Source organism: Nothobranchius furzeri, chromosome 17 (genome assembly GCF_043380555.1).
Source record: "Nothobranchius furzeri strain GRZ-AD chromosome 17, NfurGRZ-RIMD1, whole genome shotgun sequence".
In the NCBI taxonomy this organism is placed as follows: domain Eukaryota; kingdom Metazoa; phylum Chordata; class Actinopteri; order Cyprinodontiformes; family Nothobranchiidae; genus Nothobranchius; species Nothobranchius furzeri.
In genome coordinates this window covers 28059720-28081893 of record NC_091757.1, presented here as the reverse complement: position 1 = coordinate 28081893, position 22174 = coordinate 28059720, and the positions used below count along the sequence as shown (strand labels likewise).

The following is a 22174-nucleotide window of genomic DNA, read 5'->3' as shown; positions in this document are numbered from 1 at the left end:
TTCACATCACCAGAAATGACTAACTCGTTCAGCCATGATGTGTCACATTTGTTCCTCTAAAAGGTTTATTACTGATCAAGTTCACATAGGGAAAACTGAATCTTTTTCTCCAGTGTACAGCAAACCACAGCACACCTGCTCAGGTGTGCCGATCGTGTGTGTGTAGGTTTCATACGGAATATAAACACACATTTATATACACATAAGGAAAGAAACCAAAGCGTGAGATTTGATAGTTCCAAGGCTCCTCGGGTAACAAAGGCCTGTGTGATGAGCCAGAACCATTCAACAGAACCTCAGTAACACACAGCGATCCAAGCCTGTTTTTGCATCAGCCTGACCCACCATCAGCTGCTCTCGTCACCATGGAAACCAAAAACACTGTTAACACTTCAGTCTGGACAGAGAGCGAGGGTGGAGGCAAAAGATGACGCAGGACCTGGAGAAGACGGCTGTTAAAGAATCTGTTGGTGGAGAAGCAACAGAAACAAACGCTGCCCCCTCTGGACCGAGGCGGGACTGCTAGGACAGGGAGTCCATCGCTGTGAGACGTGCTGGGGGAGGGGGGGGGGGGGGTCACTTCCTGAGGACTCAACAGGGTCCCATCAGACTGATTCACCCTGCTTCTTGGCCAGCCACGGACCATTATGGCAACAGTCCACTGAGAGGCTCTCCTGAGCTCCTAATATATATTTATGTATAATAACGTTGGCAGTATCATGTTTTTAGATGGGAGGTTTAAAAACAAACTCAGAGCTCCAGGAATGCTCTGCTGCTTAAAACATGATGGCAACATAAAACCAGCGGCTCAACACTACTGCGGTTCGGGGGGGGGGGGGGGGGGGGGGGGGGCTTGGCAAATAATAAAAAACACTACAAGAGAAGTCATCAGTTGTGTCCATCAGATTAGTTACTAATGGCGTCTAGTAATCATCTTTATTGGTGTGATTCCAGGCTCCGAGTCAAAAGAAGTCCGTGACGCGTTGGCACGAGCCGTGCTAATACCGGTGGAGGAAATGCTCCGACTGCAGACCCGCGCGCCCACACCCACTTAACCCTAACCAATCAGTCCAGAAATGGTGAGAACCTCCTCAGGTGCGGCCGGCCTGGTATCCCGTATGCGGTGAAGGAGCGGAGACACCCATGGGGGGGAGGGTTACGGGATTATGTGGATGTTAATCTGAGCGTGATGATGGTCGTCTGGCAAATCCTCAGGTCAGCAGCTGATCTGCTGATTCCAAATAAAACTGACATCTAATAAAAATCTGTACATTTGTTTAAAGTCTTCATGATTAGTTTGTCCAAAGGGGACCGCTTTCCAAGTATTTTAATCTGACCATATAACTATTAAATCTTCAATTTAGATGCTCTGAGTCCCACCGTGTGGTAAATGAATGTGTGCAGAAAGGTGCCTTCAGGGACCCGTTTGCTAGCAGCACTTTTTCTTTCGTTTACTGTTCCGGGTGAGTTTGACCACGTCGTTCTGTTGCTGCTGCTGCTGCTTGGCTAGCACCTCCTTCTTGGCCTTTAGCACGAGCTCCGTGATGCAGTTGAACATCTGCAGAAGAACAAAACCACTGTTATTCTCATGGTTTCATAGATTTCAGAGGGATGCTAGGTCACCCTTCATGAAGGTGAAATTTATTTAGAGCACCACGATTTCTCAGCAACGATGAATAAATAAACGCCCCCAGTGGATTGCTGAAGTGAAATAAGGCAGAATCTTCAACATAAAAATCTTCCAGCCACTACAGGTTACCTCTTCAACGTTGATGTTCTCTTTTGCACTCGTCTCAAACAGGCTGATTCCCATCTGCTCTGCAAACTTCTGTGCATCAGTCGTCTCCACCACCTTGGAGTTGGGGTCATCGTTCTTATTCCCCACTGAAAACAGAGAACATCGCCACGCTGTTGAGACCGAGGCGTTCTGCAGACAGAAGAGGCCAACTGGACTGAAGGGGATGGCGGTAGAGGAGCACTCTCACCTAATATTCGGCACACGTCGTCACAGTTCTGGTTGATTTCATGTAACCATCGTTTAACGTTGACAAAGGACTCCGCACTTGTGACGTCGTAAACCACTATGACTCCGTGTGTTCCCCTGTAGTATCTGAAAGCAGCAGAAACAGAAAGGGCTTCATTGTCTCTACCGCTCTATCCTAACGCAGCAGCAGATGGGCCAATCAGAGCCAGCCGCTAGGGTCTTCCAGGTACATAGATGATGACAACTAAAATAAAACTGAAGCACTCTAGACCAACCATAGCAGTAGCAAAAGACTTTCTTTGCAGCCTGGTCCAGCCATGCTCTCACAGGTCTCACAGGTGTGCAGGTCTACAACTGACCCAAACAATTTTGTGTCTGACCAATCATAGAGCTCTGTTTGTTGGGCGGGCTTAAAGCAAGAGCTTCAACAGAGAAAACAACAAAGATGGCGTTGGCTCAGGAACGGCTTTGGCATCAACTTTGGACAATTTAGACTTGGGCTTTCATTGAGTTAAGAGCAGATAGAAGAACTTAGGTCCTTTACTTAGAAAAAGAGCACGCCCATGTCTTCTTCATGTGTATGGTGGACAGTGATGCCAGTAACGTGTTACTCTAATACAACGTGATTCCTTGATAACGACTAATCTAACACGTTACTATTTCCATACTAGTAATCAAACTAAAGCTACTTGTCCAAGCCATTCTGCGTTATTTTATCCTTTATTCTGAATTTTTTCTGCTTAGGAAACTCCTGAGTAAAGGAAATAAAACATGGCAGAGGAGGAGCCAAGATCAGCTTAATGTATTTGACCAATCAACGTGCACTTTCCTTGCACAAGGGAAGCAGTATACTGCTTCACCAGACAATAGAATGGCACCTCGACACCATTTGTTGGAAATAACTCACTCGTGGTGCAAAATTAAAATCAACTAAAAAAGCACAGTCATATTACCGAATAACCGACATCAAATACAACCCTGCAATAAAACCCCAACAAAACGCACAATAAAGAACATAAAACTGGAATGCTGGAATTATGGCTACCCATAATGCACTCTGGAGCCGCATGCGGCTAATTCATCCATCTGATGCAGCTCTCGGTTTGTAAAATAATTAATGAATATTTAATTAAAATATACTTTATTTTACTGCATTCATTTTTATCTGTATGCCAATTCTAAATGTAAAGATAGTCTGCATCGGGGCTTAATTTGAGCCGGATCTTGCCGGAACAAGATCTGGGAACTATTTTATTTTGAAAGGACTATTCCGGCAACTGTCTGCTAGGATCAACACACGAAAAACTTGTGCTATTGACCCTTTGCACGTGACGTCACGTCACTCATGTGACCACCCCCTTCACCATGATGGATGGCAAAAAGACAGGTTACACCCATTGAAACTCCAGTGAAGCTAGTCAAAACAAGCCAGTTTGTAGCCTTTTATGGCTTTTATTTAGTTGATTTGACAGTAAAATGGTTTTAGCTTGCTGCGTGGTCGGCTGCACTAACAGACAAACAACTCGTTTTGTTTTTTTAATAACTTTCATGGAGACTGAGGACGGAGATGAACTGCAGCGATCAGCGGGCTAGCAGCCCTCAGATTTGCAACAAACATGTTTTTAGCGGGTAAGATTAACGTTCATTTATTTCACGAGGAAGACAGGGACAGGGATAAATGTGATGTGTTTGTTAATACTAGTTATTGATAATCCTGATGGATGGGTATTTCACCAGAGAGGATGCACGCCATCCGCTGTGTAAAGCGAGATAATATTAACAATATTAAAGCTCCGATGTATGATTACGTGTGTTAAAATTACGTTATTTATTTATATGAGCGTCGGCGTTCAGAGATCTTCTCATTCGGGTGTGAGAGCAGCAGCTGAACCCGGTAACACCACCAGCAACAGAAGCTGGTAGGGATCCGGACTTTTTAAAAATCAGCTTTGGTGTGAAGTGAAACGCTGTTTATAACATAAAGTTATAAATCCAGAGGGGTGAATTTAGGCAAAGTCAGCAGCATGGTTACATCGGTGAACAGCTGCAGAGAGAACGTAAGCTAACGTTGGTAAGCTAGTTAGCATACCGCTCTCTATGAGCCCCGGCTAGATGCGCTACTTCTTCTGATAACTGAACTGGGCATGAACTAGTTGAAGGAATGCTGGAGGAGTTTTGTTTTTGTTTTGATCACAAAAACAATTTCAGGCTCTACTTTTCCCTTTGTTAAGTACTCTTGTCGCTCACTGTTTACATGCTTTTGCCGTCCAGCATGGTGGACCCACGTGATTAGAATTACGGGTGAGCTAGGGAGCTCCTGCAGTTTAATCAAAATAAAATCAAAAAAATGTTTAAAAGTTGTGTCTGGTTTTAGTACTTCATATTTCCTAGTTCCTACTGCATGAGTTCAGATGTATTATTTCATGCACTTAAATATTAATGTTCTGATTTTATTAGTCAAAAATATTTAATCTCAGTTCTGAGGCTGCTCTGTAAATAGTTTTCAAATAAACAATACACATATCAACTTCTGATCGATCCATATCAATTTCAGATTTCAAATCATGTATTGATGTAAACCACACCCACTAATTTCCAAATAATAAATAAGAGGTGCATTCATCTGTGTATCTCCTTTGATCTGCATTAGTGATATTTTCAGCACCAGAACAGCGAAGCAAAGAAACAGATTCCTGAGTTTATGTTAGTAATTTTATTTATTAGGTGCATCTGACCTGTTCTACTTTTCTCTGAAATGAGATCAAATCAGTGCTTCTATGGGTTGTCTCCTCTCTGCACTAGAAACATGTACTTTATTATAATGTTCACTGCAATGCATCTTGATGTTCTTAACAAATAAATTAAATCAAAGATATTGGTCAGTAATGCCAAATATGTAAATTTGTGTTTCAGTCACTTTTATACTGGCTTAAAAATACTTAATTAAGTCTACTAAGCAGGGGTGTAGAAGGTGTTTAATAAGGCCAGCCCAGTAATGATCTTGGGCCAAAATAAAGGGGGCAGAAGGAGATGTTTTTCCAGACGCCAAGAAAAATTAAATGCCAAACCCCCCCTGCAGAGTGTGTCACTGAGAGTTTAAAACAAAAAATATTCTTGTGCAAATATTGGTGTATTCACCTTTAATACTAGTTATTAAAATGCAGCAGTTGCTGGATTGGTGCAATTCAAAGTGGAGTGCATCAAATAAAACAATATTAACATAAAGGTGAGACGTGTCATAATGTGTCTCATCATGAGCATAAAACATATGAAGCCAGGTAGCAGTTTTTCTTTAGGATTGAGAGGAGATGCAGGTAGGGTTGGGCATTGAGCATCGAATGGAACCGGTTCCAACTGTTCACTTTTCCCGGAATCGCTCCACGTTTTTTATTTCGATTTCTAGTTTCGATTCCTAGAATGCAGACGTTAGAGAAATCCACGGCCGATCTCCGTGAAAAATAAACGGGATCTGTGATCAACGCTTTTCAGAGCTGATCACACCAGCTATCTGTGTTCATCACCGAGTCCCCCCCTCCCCCCACCCGGATATAAACAAACGTGTCAGCCGAACTTTTACTCCGTAATGTAAACTTTAACTCCTGCAGCATAGAGGAAACTTGTTAAATACGTCAACACGGTGGATTTAATAGAAGCTTTAAAGAACAAACTCTGGACGGTGTGAGGTGAGTTTGTGTCTCTGTAGAAATAAAAACACACAAGGAGCGTCAGCAGTCAGACACGTGAGCGTCAGAAGGCTGAACAACAACCTGTAGAAATTAAAGTCATCATACTGGAGAAGCTTCTCTGTTGTGGACCACACCAGCTTCGGCCATTTCTGTTGAGAGTTTTAATGTTTAAAATCTGTTAGATTGTTACTGACAGCAGCTACATTTAAGTTTCACTTTCTGTTCTGACTGAACACTGCTGCAGCATGGAGGTGTAGTTCTCAGTCATCCTGGACATGATCATCCTGAGAGTTTTAGCTGAAAACAGCTGGACGTCTGTAGATACCGTAAATCCTCTAATACAGGCCCGGGCCTGTATTTGACTCACACTCCTCAAGCTCCAGGCCTTTATTGGAAGGAGGGCCAGAATTAGAGGCAGGCCTTTATTTCTATTTGAGCAAAATGAACTAATGGTTCGCTGGAGTTTTTGACAATTAAAATTGCGCCCACATTTTCAAAGTTAAACACATTTCTTTTAACTAGGGCTGTCGCGGTTGAGGAATTCCCCCTGCGGTGATTCAGGGTGGCTTAATATTGCGGTGTGCGATATTATTGCAGCACTTTTTTATTGCAGTACTATCTAAACATAATGTTTACACATTTAAAAAAGGTTAAAAATTGCCGTGCCTTCTTTAATAACACTTTACTGAATGCAGATCAAAGGGCAGTAACAACGCAGATCGCAGTAACGCTTGTTTCTCCGACAGTCGGAGTCCGACTGAACTTAAAAACAACAAAATTCAGGAGGTTAAACTTTTAAATGCAAATTTGGCTGCAGCATCTAACAAATAAGAAACAAGTCCCCATTTTGTTTAGTTGTTTAAAATCAAGCATAAAAAATTACATGTACCGGGCGCGCGCGTGCGCGCCGGGGGGCGGGCGCACTATCATTTCACTTTCACACACACGAATGACGGTGATTTATAGCTCGGTCACGTCCTTGTTACCTACAAGGAAAACCAGCATGTTAACTACGGTTTGAGAGAGGATCTGAGAGGGGTGGCAACATTTGCAGCAACACTGAAAAGCCTCTCGGATGGTGCGCTCGTTGCACTAACACACACGTACTTGCGTGCGACTCTGGCGAGCAAAGGGAATCTCCCGTTTGTTGCTCCACCATGTCACGGGGGTTTTCTTTAGGGTGGATGCATTCCTCCTGCAGGTAGCGAGTGAGCTCCAGCTCGGCTCAAACTCTCTTTGGGACGGCTGCAGAAGCAGTGCTTGTCCGGGACTTCAGCAGGTCTCCGAGCGTTTGTTTATTTATTTATTTGCCGATGGCAGCTCTGTCTCGGCCAAGGACTCTGGCTGCGCAGCAGCTGACGTACTGAAAACCAAAGCGCTCCCACAGGAGCGAAGTAACGTTTCGTTTTGATACCAGTGCAGCCATGCTTCTCAACATGCATCATTGAGTTGAACCAAGTTCAGTAATCGCGGTGGCGCATGATGCAGCGCGGTGGGCTTCTTCATATCGCGATATTTCATTTTTGCGGTTACCGCGACAGCCCTACTTTTAACAACGGTAGTTTCTGCTTCAGCCCTCTGCCCCCTCCCCCTGCGCAGCGGCCGCAAACTCACGATGCGCCTGCAGCCTCTCAGAGTTCCTGCTGCTCTAAACATTAAAATAATTATTTCATTTTCTGTTCCTCACTTCTGATTACCTTCAATGGTGTCTGTTTGTTGCTACCAGGTACAAAAACTAACTTGTTTTTATTGGACTATTTTTCTGTCCTGCCTGTTTATTATCTTCCTGCATCTCCTCTCAATCCTAAGGAAAAACTGCTACCTGGGTTCATATATATTCACCTCATGAGTTACCTTTGAACTGCAGTTCTAAAAGATCTACCGACCGCAAAAACAGCAGAGTGCTCGCTGCCGCTTGCCGGCCACATCAGTTAGGTGAGACACCGAGGACAAAACAGGTGATGCGCCCCGATCCACAGCAGCGACCCGCATCTTGTTGTGGAATCAGGTGTCAAGTGTCCAACCCTTGTTGTTCTGTGATGATCCAGATGTTTGCAGATGTTTTCTCTGGGTACTCCGTCGGGTTCGTTAGTAACTACATTGGCCCTGGAAAGGTTTTAACGGAAGAGGATTAGAGCCACTGTGAGGAAAGAGAGAATTTAGACTTTTTTTCTCAGAATTAAAAAAGTCAGAATTCTCTTTTTTTCCTTTTCAGTGGCTCTAATCCTCTTTTGTAGCTTTTAATAGTCTTCATTAGTTTTCATTTGTCTTCAGTTTAGACTCCAGATGTTTTATTTGTTTTAACTGTTCCGCTGTGCTCCTGATGCAGAGGGACACACACTGTCGGAGATGCCTACTTTGGCTTGACACCATCTGCTGGAATGATGTGGCAGAGTAAGAAAAAACAAACAGCCATAAACTAGACTTAATTGTGATGGAAGTGAAAATGAAGCTCATTCTCTAAATGAATGAAGTTACATTTTGTTTTGTTTAAATGCTCATTGGTTTCAGTTGGTTTTCGTCTTTTTGAAAAGGGTTAGGGTTCTTTCATCCCTAGTTTTTGTTATGTGTTAGTTACTTTTAACAGTCTTGGGCTGCAGGTGTGAGTGTTTAAAATGGCCCAGGTGAATCCCCCTTCTCTCCATCATCAGCTGGACCCAGAACAGAATCAAGCAGGTTGGTTTTTGCACCGGATCCTCCAGAGAAACCGTCCCTCCAGTTAGGGCTGCTCAATTAATCAAATTTTAATCACAATTACGATCTGAGTTTTGAACGATTATAAAAACAAAACAAGCCGAATATTTGCTCCTCCCACTTGCGCTGCCCTGAGTTGCAAATGAAGCACTCCTCCTACAGTGTTGCCAACTTGGCGACTTTGACGCTATTTCCAACAGCTTTTCAGACCCCCTTCTTGACTTTTTAAATCTTACAAGTACCTAGCGAACACCTCAGAAACATCTCTGGTAACCCTTAGCTACTTTCTGGATAACTGTTGTCGACATTTCCTGCAGGTTAGCTAAACACTCCGCCTGCGCTCCGGACCGTTCTTCAGGACATTAGGAAAGAGAATGATGTAGTAATGTGTCAGTCGCTAAAGAAACAGCTCTCGGAGCCGGCTCCCTGTTGGATTAACCAGAGTGAGTGACACACACACCGCACCTGCGGACTCCTGAGCCGCTAAAAACGGCAAAATGTGCGCGTGCGGCATGCTAAACACACATGCAGCTTGCCCCGATTGCTGAGACCGGGTTGGGGGGTGGGGGGTGCAGCTGTGGTTGGGACAATTATTACATTAACTGATGTACTTGTAAATAAATAGTTTATAAATAAGGTAGAAATAACTTCCTCACGCTGATAACTAATCTCTCTGAGGACGTGGTGCTAGTGTACTCTCCTACAGCACCTTGACACGACTCAATAAATGTTATGCAACATTTTGTGAACATCAATTTATTTGCATTTATTTGTTATAAATGCCACTGTATAATTCTTGTTGTCAGTATTTGCAAGATATTGGTATTTGGGTCTGTACTGGTTAGACTTAAATGAGTTAAACCAAGTTCTATAGCCCTTGGGTCATAAACTATGAGCTATAAGTATATTGGTCTTTTTATACTGAGAATCAGGAGTTATTTTAGTGATCATCTTGTTTCTTATTTATTTTTGCCCTGATTGTGCCCTGAGCAATTTTATGGCTGAATAAAAACAAATAAAATCAACATAAATTGAAAAATCGTCTTAAATAATCATCTCAATTTCAGTCACCATAATCGTGATTATTATTTTTGCCATAATCGAGCAGCCCTAACTCCAGTGTGTCCCGGGGCAACCCCAGGGTCCCTTTCCCTAAAGACATGAACCAACCCGGCCCAACCGTCCTCCCCAATCCAGGGGACATCCCCGAACCAGCTCAGCTGGAGAGTTTCACGTATCATAACCTTAAATAAATAAAACACAACTCAGCAACTAAAGCTAATAAATCTGAAACAACCACTGGCTGTGCGTGCTAAACGTACATGGTTCTAGTTATAGTTGATTTTCCACATATGGATTAAACACATTGATCACTTTGAATACTGCACCTACAGCTGTGCTCCAGCAAGGGGACACAAACTCAGATTCAGTTTCTCTGTAAGTAAAACAGAAATCATTTTGTGCCTGATGGTTATGTGAAACTGTCCACACTGTGTCTGTGCTGTTTGTGTAGAACAGAAGTGAAGCCAGTTTGTTTCAGCTGAAACTTGTGAGAGGAGAATGTGAGGAGAAGAGAAAACAGCCACAGAACCAACATCAGCAGCAGCCGGTGGTCAGAACCCAATGAGCGTCCCCAGACTCGCTGCATCGAGCCAAACAAACACAAAGAAGCTTTTGTGCAGATTACTATGCATGCATGCATGTGTGTGTGTGTGTGTGGGGGGGGGGGGGGGGGGGGTTCTAAATGGTGAGACAGAGTGGGGACACAGTATATTGAACTGGGTATGTCCTCGATGTCCAACAGTAATGGAGGTACTGTACTGTGCAGCCAGGAGGGGCGTGTACGTTTGCTCGGTGCACGACACGTTGAACCATGGCTGGGGTCTACGAAACCAATTAAATGTTTTCTCTAAATAATTTTGTTCAATTGCCTCTTAAACATACAGTCCTGAAAAAGCCTCATCCTGATCCACCCATCCTTCCAACTGCTGTCTGACAGCCCCGCCCCCCTTTGCTCATAACCCTTTATAAGCACGAATTGTGCCTTTTCATCTCATAGCAGCTGAACAGGAAGTGAAGCCAGAGCCGAGTTAGCTATATTAGCTAGCATACCAATTTGTTATGGTGTTAAAGGCAGAAAAACTGGTTGAAAATGTAAAATAAGGTTATGTTTTTATGTTCCATGTCCAGCATTCTCCTGTCCGCTGGAGGCGTGGCTTAGGGGGAGACCCTGGAAAAAGGGGACCGACCTCCTATTTTCACCCAAAATATAGTTTGCTAGCATGGCTTTTTCCCGGAACACAGATCTTACCATTAACAGCCTGTAGTTTCTAAAAAGACTTTACCAGAGGCTGAAACCTTTAACAATGTGACCACATGGTCGCTTACGTTAGTCCGAGTACAAGCTTCGAGGCTCGTCTTCATCTCGCTCATCCTACAATATTTGCTTTTTGTTTAAAGTGTATTTCCCAAAAAAGAAAATCCAGACTTTGGTGTTCTTGATGTTGGTTTCCAACAACATCAGAGGACCTGATTGAGACCAGTAGCTGGTGGCTCCCTCCCGAGCGGTCTGATCAGGTCAGCGTCTACGACCTGTTTCCACGGTGGAACTAATTTAAGAAGACCTAATAAGGAACCGCAGCCCTCCACTTCAGCTCCATCCACAATCAGCCTGTTTGGTAGACGGATTCCTGCAGAACAGGAGCTGAGGAATTAGAACGGTCAGAGTCCTTAGGGGACAAAGCATCAGCCTGCAGATGGAAGACGTTGGTTCCTGACCGTCCCGTCCTTGCTGCTACAGGGTAATAAATGTCAAACGTGTCCCATCAGTGCTAAGGACAATGGTGGAGGCATGTAACCGTCACCCAGTGGTGAGTGGCTCGTACTGAGATGGGCAGATACCCAGGTAAAAAGGGTTCACCAGACACAGCAGCTCAGCATTGCTAAGGCCTGTTTAGTAAGTGTGAGAGGAGAAAATAACATTTTATCTGTAAAGAAGAAGGCGACCAATCAGAGTTAAAGGTGAGATTGTGTGCTTGAACACACAAATGGTAGGAAACAGGCAAAATTGCTCTGAGTAATGTGGGGACAATCAGTGTTTTATCTGAAAACGTTCATCCTCGTCAGACAGTGTACAGAGCGGCGGCGGTGGTTTCAGCAGAACTCGTACCAGCAATGATTTATGTGGTGAAGAGACGAGCATCATTCACAGCTAAAGGAATAAGTGTTTCATGATCCTATTTCATGTGCTGCAAGTGCCTCCTCCAGACCAGCAGTTTGTTTTTTTAATGGCGGCACCGGCGCAAGGGGGGGGGGGTTATGACACGTCTCATCTTTATGTTAATATTGTTTTATTTGATGTACTCCACTTTGAACTGCACCAATCCAGCAACTGCTGAATTTTAATAACTATTATTAAAGGTGAATACACCAATATTTGCACAAGAATATTTTTTGTTTTAAATTCTCAGTGACACACTTTGCCCCCCTGCAAAGTGTGTCACTGAGAATTTAAAACAAAAATTATTTGTCAATATTTGGCATTTAATTTTTCTTGGCATCTGGAAAAACATCTTCTGCCCCCCTTTATTTGACTTTCTGTCCCCTTTATTTTGGCCCAAGATCATTACTGGGCTGGCCCGATTAAACTTGTTCTACACCCCTGCTTAGTAGACTTAATGAAGTATTTTTAAGCCAGTATAAAAATGACTGAAACTCAAATATACGTATTTGGCATTATTGACCAACATCTTTGATTTAATTTATTTGTTAAGAACATCAAGATGCATTACAGTGAACATTATAATAAAGTACATGTTTCTAGTGCAGAGAGGAGACAACCCCATAGAAGCACTGATTTGATCTCATTTCAGAGAAAAATAGAACAGATCAGATGCATCTAATAAATAAAATTACTAACAAACACGGGAATCTGTTTCTTTGCTTCATTGTTCTGGTGCTGAAAATATCACTAATGCAGATCAAAGGAGATACACAGATGAATGCACCTCTTATTTATTATTTGGAAATCAGTGGGTGTGGTTTACATCAATACATGATTTTAAATCTGAAATTGATATGGATTGATCAGAAGTTGCTATGTGTGTTTATTAGAAAACTATTTACAGAGCAGCCTCAGAATTGAGATTAAATTGTTTTGATCACAATAGTAAAGGAACTACAGAACAAGTTTTTCACTAAAATCAGAACATTAATATTTAAGTGCATGAATTAATGCATCTGAACTCATGCAGCAGGATTTAGGAAACATGAAATTCTAGAACCATTTTATTTTAATTTGATAAAACTGATTTTTTCCCAGTGTTGTTGGCATTTTTTCCACACACAGTGTGTGTGTGTGTGTGTGTGTGTGTGTGTGTGTGTGTGTGTGTGAGAGAGTGCGAGTGTGTCGGACGGACAGAGCTCCCGGCTGCAGTTTTGTGTGTAGGGAGGGGCGGGCACTCTATGTGACTGGCCAATCACAGAGTGTGAAGACAGTCAGTTACCCAATGAGGATTTTCCTTCAGCACGATTACAGATTTTTACAAGTTTTACTCGTTTCATGCTCGTATTCATCAAAAATGCTTTATCCGTACCGGATACTCGTCTGAAACGAGTATGCGGCTCATCCCTAGCTGTAACCACCCTGCCCTGCCTCCTCCTCCTTGCTGCCTGCTGGCTGTGATCACAAGCAACAACAGAGTAGTTCCCGTTGCTTCTTCGGGAAACGGCGCAACAACAAAAAAAAAAATCAATTAAACTTGGGATCTTGTAGGCGTGGCGCCGGGATTTCAGCCGCGGCAGGCCGCCACGGCTACGTCTATGTAAGGGAAACACTGAATAAAATAACAAACTAAGTCAAACATTTCATTTGGTGTTATTTCTGACACCCTTGAACTGTGGCATGAATATCAAGCTGCTCAGAGACAGTAAACTCTCATATACAGGAAGTGCAGAATTATTAGGCAAATGAGTATTTTGTCCACATCATCCTCTTCATGCATGTTGTCTTACTCCAAGCTGTGTAGGCTCGAAAGCCTACTACCAACTAAGCATATTAGGTGATGTGCATCTCTGTAATGAGAAGGGGTGTGGTCTAATGACATCAACACCCTATATCAGGTGTGCATAATTATTAGGCAACTTCCTTTCCTTTGGCAAAATGGGTCAAAAGAAGGACTTGACAGGCTCAGAAGGGTCAAAAATAGTGAGCTATCTTGCAGAGGGATGCAGCGGTCTTAAAATTGCAAAGCTTCTGAAGCGTGATCATCGAACAATCAAGCGTTTCATTCAAAATAGTCAACAGGGTCGCAAGAAGCGTGTGGACAAACCAAGGCGCAAAATACTGAGAAACTGAGAAAAGTCAAGCGTGCAGCTGCCAAGATGCCACTTGCCACCAGTTTGGCCATATTTCAGAGCTGCAACATCACTGGAGTGCCCAAAAGCACAAGGTGTGCCATACTCAGAGACATGGCCAAGGTAAGAAAGGCTGAAAGACGACCACCACTGAACAAGACACACAAGCTGAAACGTCAAGACTGGGCCAAGAAATATCTCCAGACTGATTTTTCTAAGGTTTTATGGACTGATGAAATGAGAGTGAGTCTTGATGGGCCCGTGGCTGGATTGGTAAAGGGCAGAGAGCTCCAGTCCGACTCAGACGCCAGCAAGGTGGAGGTGGAGTACTGGTTTGGGCTGGTATCATCAAAGATGAGCTTGTGGGGCTTTTCGGGTTGAGGATGGAGTCAAGCTCAACTCCCAGTCCAGGTTCTGGAAGACACCTTCTTCAAGCAGTGGTACAGGAAGAAGTCTGCATCCTTCAAGAAAAACGTGATTTTCATGCAGGACAATGCTCCATCACACGCGTCCAAGTACTCCACAGCGTGGCTGGCACGAAAGGGTATAAAAGAAGAAAAACTAATGACATGGCCTCCTTGTTCACCTGATCTGGACCCCATTGAGAACCTGTGGTCCATCATCAAATGTGAGATTTACAAGGAGGGAAAACAGTACACCTCTCTGAACAGTGTCTGGGAGGCTGTGGTGCTGCTGCACGCAATGTTGATGGTGAACAGATCAAAACACTGACAGAATCCATGGATGGCAGGCTTTTGAGTGTCCTTGCAAAGAAAGGTGGCTATATTGGTCGCTGATTTGTTTTTGTATTGTTTTTGAATGTCAGAAATGTATATTTGGGAATGTGGAGATGTTATGTTGGTTTCACTGGTAAAAATAAATAATTGAAATGGGTATATTTGTTTTTTGTTAAGTTGCCTAATAATTATGCACAATAATAGTCACCTGCACACACAGATATCCCCCTAAAATAGCTAAAACTAAAAAGTACTTCCAAAAACATTCAGCTTTGATATTAATGAGTTGTTTGGGTTCATTGAGAACATGGTTGTTGTTCAATAATAAAATTATTCCTCAAAAACACAACTTGCCTAATAATTCTGCACTCCCTGTATGAACCCATTATGTATTTTATTATTACGTTATGTGTCCTGTAGGTTTTCAGTACTTTTTTAGATTTTGTGAGTTTTTGCAAAGCGTGTTTTTCTCAGCCTGACGTGTGGCTGTTGAACGAGGAACAGATAGTTTTACTTTGTTAAATCTTCTTAAATGTTTAAAATGTTTTGTCCTAACCTGTTGTGAATGGAGAGATTTTGAGGGATGGCAGGTTGTGTCAATTACGTGTTTGATAAAAAGTAAATAAATAAAAATGAAAAGCAATTATCTGACATCTTCTATTTATCGATGAAAACAAATCAATATGAAATAATCGTGATGCATCGGGATTTCTAATCGAATTGAACCACTGACCCAATAATCGTAATCGAATCGAGAGACAAGTGAAGATTCACACCTCTAAATTCCACCCAGTCACACAGCAAAGCTCCTACTCTACGTACTCTAGCTGTCTGCAAACTCCTTCCTCTGATGCAACGGTTCCAGCTTTAATCACCCACATGAGAATGCCCCGTAAAAGAGGCTGCTTACGTGGAGGTGATGGTGCGAAAACGCTCCTGCCCCGCTGTGTCCCAGATCTGTAGCTTCACCTTCTCCCCGTTGAGCTCCACTGTTCGGATCTTAAAGTCCACGCCTATCGTGGTGATGTAGCTACCTGTGAGCAGCCATGCGAGCACAAAAAAACAGACAGAAAACAACAAAGAAGAGGAATTTGAGAGCAGGAAGTAAAGAGTAGAAAAAATGGACGTCACACCACAGCAAAAGGTGGAACCACTCACCTGAAAATGTATTGTCTGCAAATCGCAGGAGGAGACTGCTCTTTCCCACTCCTGAGAATGAAACAAGCACAAGATTACAATAAAACAAGTTTCCAACGAAGACAAACACATTTAAAAAAGTAGATGTGCTCGGTGGCACCCGCCTGGTCAACTCAAACAGAGCAGTAGGGAGCTCTGGGGAGATCTATGTCACTACTGTGAGTCAGATTTTGGTTTTACACTTTATATCTCTGCACCATCAGATGACGACAACATGTTTTAAGAGTCAACAGCGCTAATCTCTGCGTACTCAGACAGTTGGTTCTTCTACACATATTAAGTTTTACACATTACAATGAGCTGGGAGGAGTTCAGGAGAGCTGGGCTCCAAAAACATCTTCATTTGGATCTTAGCAGAGCAAAGAGAGCTGATCAAAGGTTAACAAGAGAAAAAATCTCAAAAATAATAGTCAACAGGTAAAAGTGTGCTGTCTTCAGACAGTTTGACTTCTGGTGTTTGAGCTGTCAGACGGACTCGTCTCATCTCCACACACAGGTTTGTTCCAACAACAATAACCACATCAAATGTACCACCATGTCTCTAACACCGACCTGATCGAGAGTCACTTTCTGTCCAACAAATCAAAACACTGACAACATCCTGGACTCCACACACGACTTTCACGCTCAGTGTGCAGGGCCTTCTAATGCAATGCTGTAATACATAAATGATGTACTCAGGAGGCACACGTGCGACAGGAACAACATCCCCAACCTATGATGGAGATCCAGGGCAGGGAAAATCGGAAGGTCTAGTCTTCTTCCTCCCAAGACGATCTCTGCAGAACTGATCTGCCACAATGTGACTGAGGACACTAAGGCTGTGTGTGGGATGTGATGAAGGGTGCGTAGTGCTGCCTTGTCACACAAAGTGAATAGCCAGCTGATGCGGCAGTAGTGCCAGGACTGAAGCCATCAATGGAAGCAAAGATCACTGTTGCATCAAAAGGCTTCCAGCTGGATGAGCCTTAGATGACGCAGCAATGGCTCCATAATTACACCTGCGGTCTGGATCCACCTGTGGCTTCGGGAGTTTGTCTGATGTGAAAGGATTTCACGTTAAAGGAGCAGCACTCCAGCTTTTACACTTCAGCGGCCAGCTGCACCTGATTGGGTGGCTGAAATTAACCAATTGTGAACGGCTAGCTTGCTGAGAAACAGTTTTGCAAATCAAAGGTCCACGGAGGAGCTTAGTTTCCTGCCTGCTAGCAAAACCACATCCCATGCAGCAGCTTCACCAAACCGTGCTGACTCTACAGACACATACACAAAACTCTACTACTTAGCTAAACAACTTTAAAACACCAAAGTAAATGTTTATTTAAAGCAACCAGCCTGGAGCACTGATGTTAGCCTAGCTTCCTGCTAGCTAATATTACATCGCTAATGTGGGACACAAACAGAGAAAATTAGAGAAGCGGAAGAGCTTTAACGGAGGTAATTTAGTCAAATTGTTAGTTTTTATAGAGCTAAAACCAAGTCTTCGCCTACTGGAACAAAAGTAGAGACCCTGGTGCGACAGAGCCGACGCTGTGGAGGCGCTATCCGGCCTGACATGCCCGGTCCGGTCACACAACCTCCGCCCTGTCACGGGCACTAAAACATGGCGGAGCTGTTCATTCCACTCATCGTTTTCAAGGATAAAATATGAAGCGAAGTGAGAGCCCACAGCCAGTAAACTACTCGGCCCTGCAACGCTACTCTCGCTTACCTTGTAAGAAATAAGAAAAACACAACAAGGCCCACTTCCCGTCCCACATCCCCGAAATCGGCTTACCGCTGTCACCGATGATGAGCAGCTTGAACAGGTAATCGTAGTCCCTGGCCATGCCGGTAGCTGGTGGCTATCCCCCGCCTTTTGCTGCAGCTTCGCTTAGCTTTCTGTTCCGACTCCCTTTAGACCGTAGACATTTACCAGCTCCCAGATCCCCCGGCACACGGAAAACGACTCGGTACCCGATGCTGGAGACGGTTAGACCCCGAGCCGGTGGCGTTTTTTTTCTTCGGGGTTTCGCGGCGTCAGCAATCCACCCTCCGCTGCAAACAGCCGGAAACTCCGCTTCCTTCTCTGGCGGAGCTGCGCCCAAAGGAGCCGACGTCACTGCGCATGCTCCAGCCAGAGCGCGGCAGTCCCAGCAGACTGATCACGGACCAGTCGATTCACAACACCTACAGGTGTCAAAGCCCACGTTTACCGAGAATTGTACCCAGTCGAATCATGATCCAAACACACGTCCCCTCCGATGTCACAAACAACTCCTAAAACAATCAGAATAATAAAAACGCATCCAGCTGTTGTGACTGTGTGAGATTAGTGTTTCAGATAACCAGGTAACCTCACGGGTGTGTTTAATACATCCAGCATGACATGCAACTTCTTCACAGAGTAATCCGAGTTTGTAACTTCCTCCTAATGCAAGTTTTCTTTGATCGTGTCATGCTTTATGCATCATGTCTGCTGAACCTGTCCTGTGGTCTTCAAGTCTTTGTGATTCATCGTTTTGTTGTACCAGAATCATCACTGAAAGCATCTCAAACACACGAAATCTTTATTTTGTATTGTCTTTTTACAACAGTATCCAGGATAAGTACAGTTTGTCTTATAGAAAGTTGCTTTCCACAAACAAGTCACACACAATCCAGAGACAGGGCTGATGTTTCCCTAGAGGCATCTTTAACGCTTGAAATCATTTTGATAAAATAGTCAACAAAACATGATCATATCAAAACAAATTTGGCATTTTGTCTCCCAAATACTACAGTTTAGTGCAGGATTATAACCTGCACATCACAAGATAAAAAGGAGTAAGAAACGGGGCTTAAAGGCAACTAAAACGAAGACTGAAAGTTAGAGAAAACAAAAGATACATTTGTAGGGAAAGCCCTTGTGTGTCGAGTGTGTCTGGGGTTCTCCAACTCAGGATTTGTTTTCAGTGTCAGTCAAATTTTAATCAACCTCTGCAGATTTCAGTTTACTGTCAAGTCCTTTTCAATCATGTCAAAATGGTGTCATCGATCTCTTCATTGGAGTCTGGCAGGCTGGCGATCTTCTTCAGAGACCGGCGGTGACATTCTGACAGCAGTTCATTACTAGCAGAGTCCAGAATAGCAGTCATGCTCTGTCACGTAAAAAAGGTAAGAATGAATAATAACCACAGAAATGTTATTATTGATCATGTCTGAATACAATCCCAGAGAACACAGGCTCACCTGCATGGTTTCCTCTCCTTGGCGGAGTTGTAGCAGGTTGACGATGGTGTGATCACTCTGAGCTCTGACGGTGGTGTTCTTGTCCTTGGTGTTGTCCAGCAGACTCTTCAACAGGGGCTTGATGAGGCTGGTATCCATGGGGGGCACTGACGGGTCTCTGAACACCCACCACAGCACTCGCTCTGACACCAGTCTGATGTCACTGGACTGGTTCTGAAGACACTGGGGTTGTCACACACAACATGTCACATAAAAAACTAGTATTACTTATCTCAGAAGTTTTTTCTTCTGCAACAAGACGCCCCACCCCTGGTTCAGTCCAAAATGTAAACCTAGTTTTCTAGTACTACATCCCACCAGTACAATATCCCACCAGTACTACATCCCACCAGTACAATATCCCACCAGTACTACATCCCACCAGTACAATATCCCACCAGTACAATATCCCATCAGTACAACATCCCACCAGTACTACATGCCACCAGTATTACATTCTACATGTACAACATCCCACCAGTACTACATGCCACCAGTATTACATTCTACATGTACAACATCCCACCAGTACTACATCCTACCAGTACTACATGCCACCAGTATTACATTCTACATGTACAACATCCCACCAGTACTACATCCTACCAGTACTACATCCCATCAGTACAACATCCCACCAGTACTACATCCCATCAGTACAATATCCTACCAGTACTACATTCTACATGTACAACATCCCACCAGTACTACATGCTACCAGTATTACATTCTACATGTACAACATCCCACCAGTACAACATCCTACCAGTACTACATCCCATCAGTACAACATCCCACCAGTACTACATCCCATCAGTACAATATCCTACCAGTACTACATTCTACATGTACAACATCCCACCAGTACTACATCCTACCAGTACTACATTCTACATGTACAACATCCCACCAGTACTACATGCCACCAGTATTACATTCTACATGTACAACATCCCACCAGTATTACATCCTACCAGTACTATATGCCACCAGTATTACATTCTACATGTACAACATCCCACCAGTACTACATCCTACCAGTACTACATCCCATCAGTACAACATCCTACCAGTACTACATTCTACATGTACAACATCCCACCAGTACTACATCCCACCAGTATTACATTCTACATGTACAACATCCCACCAGTACTACATCCTACCAGTACTACATCCCACCGGTACTACATCCTACCAGTACTACATTCTACATGTACAACATCCAACCAGTTCAACATCCTAGCAGTACAACATCCCACCAGTACTACATCCTACCAGTACTACATTCTACAAGTACAACATCCCACCAGTACTACATTCTACATGTAAAACATCCCACCAGTACAACATGCCAGCAGTACTACACCCTACCAGTACAACATCCTACCAGTACCACATCCCACCAGTACTACATTCTACATGTACAACATCCAACCAGTTTAACATCCCAGCAGTACAACATCCTACCAGTACTACATCCTACCAGTACTACATCCCACCAGTACTACATCCTACAATTTGACGATTTTTACTCAAAATATGTGATCAGTACACAGTGTAAGTTTGCCTGTATGCTCCACAGAAACACAGCTCAGCACAAAATAGTGATCAGTTTTATGGCTTTTTGTCAGACTCTGAACCAGGAGATTGCTGCAGGCAGTGAAGCAGAAGGCAGAAAACTCCAGAGCACCCAAGGGGTCATTATGGTCTACATTTTTTGAAGCCAAGGAGTGACTAAAATTGCAGTTGAACTCTCATCCACTAGGGGCTGGCAGCAGACGAGAGCAAATCCTCATTGACTCCCATGTTAAAAATCCCATTTTCACAGCAGAAATAAACACGTTTACAGCCTGGTTCAAAAACCCATTTTAGGTTTAATAGATCTAGTTTACAGTCATGACAACTCAGAAGGGGGTGGATGCTTTTGTAACTCTTCTGTTTAAGTGTAATTTAATGCTTAAAATTCTGAATAATTATTGAGCATCAGAGGGGCCTCACAGCAGGGCCTCCAGCCTCCAGCAGTGGAAAGGCCTCGGCCTCATGTTAATAGATGTTCGGCCATTTCGACTCTCTGAACTTTAGTTTTGTCTGTGTGTTCCTGTTTGGATGTTAATCATGGAATCATTTGGACAAAGAGGGCAAGCTTTGGTTAATGACTGCACTAACAGATCATCCAAACAGTTTCTGCTTCTTTTTATCAGTAAGTAAAATTATATTTCTGTACTTTATTTTGCTGGTTGAATGGGGAAAATGTGGTTCATTTAACTGCTTAGTCAGACATGTTAGTGGGGCTGCTGGCTGGATAAGCGATGCCCGTCTTCCGTTTCCTGCCTGAGACGAGTAGCAAGAGCAGGCGACTGGCTGTTCCCGTTTCCGGGGCAGCCGACATGCGAACCGGCTCAGATGCCTGGTTGTAGTCATGCTGGTCACTTGTGGATTTCTGAGGTAAACCACAGAAACACCGCAGCTTCTTATGTTGATGCTGCTTTACTTTTGAGTCGCTCAACTGCATTTTTTTCTCACTAATAGGTTGCTAGTTTATCATAACACTCTTTGGTCTAAGATGGGTCGAAATCGGTTGAAATATAACGTGTTGGTGTGGCTGCTGGGTATCTGACCGAGGATCGGGCATTGCTGCTCCACCGCAGTAAAAGATCTGCGAGTCAGCCGTTTTTGTCTTCGGTCGGGAGCGCTACACGATAACATGAGCTGAGTCCCAGAGCCGTGTGCGTCGACACTGGCGGACTTACGGCTTTTTGACCATGGTGCACCAGCGAAGCACGATATCCTTGGTCAGCTTACCTAGTTATAATTTCTTTACTAAGCAGGCCGGAGTTGTCTTCATGTTGAAGTCGTTCTAATGCATTTTTCTTGCAAAAAACGCCCGAAAAAACTCTGTTAGCTTCAGGTTAGCATGCAGCTAATGTCCCGCTTATTTCTGACATTGGACAATGAGCTGATCTGAAAAGCCAGGGCTCCTGGTCACAGCGGTCTGGCTCTGATTGTAATTTCACAGGCCCAGTCTATATTAGATCTCCACAGGTGGCCAGCATGACTACAGCCTCGAACTGAAGCCGGTCGGCTGTGCGAATGGGCTACCCCGCGGTCCCCGGTGCAATTCTTAGCTTCTTGGGTTAGCTAAGTTAGTTTGTAGCAAGAATGGTTTAATTTGTTCCAACCAAGCCCCGACAATGCGGGTGAAAATTTGAAGCAAATGCGGAAATGAAATATATTGCAGTTCCACTCTCATCCACTAGGGGCTGGTGTCA

General features: G+C 43.7%; 2 protein-coding genes across 2 annotated transcripts in view; both read right to left on the bottom strand.

Moving 5' to 3' along the window:
• Positions 1 to 1196: 1196 nt before the first annotated feature.
• Positions 1197 to 17711, bottom strand: rab35b (RAB35, member RAS oncogene family b). Its single transcript, XM_015971864.3, has 6 exons — positions 17431 to 17711; positions 15615 to 15665; positions 15367 to 15490; positions 1986 to 2110; positions 1760 to 1884; positions 1197 to 1558 (listed from the first exon to the last, which is right to left on the bottom strand). The coding sequence occupies exons 1-6, from the start codon at positions 17480 to 17482 to the stop codon at positions 1430 to 1432; spliced, it is 606 nt and encodes a 201-aa protein (XP_015827350.1). The 5' UTR covers positions 17483 to 17711; the 3' UTR covers positions 1197 to 1429.
• A 474-nt stretch (positions 17712 to 18185) lies between these two features.
• Positions 18186 to 22174, bottom strand: part of gcn1 (GCN1 activator of EIF2AK4) — a 42241-nt gene continuing 38252 nt past the window's right edge. The window contains exons 56-57 of the mRNA XM_015971863.3: positions 18864 to 19085; positions 18186 to 18772 (exon numbers count right to left, since the gene is read on the bottom strand). Coding sequence (XP_015827349.3) covers positions 18647 to 18772; positions 18864 to 19085 — 348 coding nt within the window. The 3' untranslated portion in view covers positions 18186 to 18646. The remainder of the gene's footprint in view (positions 18773 to 18863; positions 19086 to 22174) is intronic.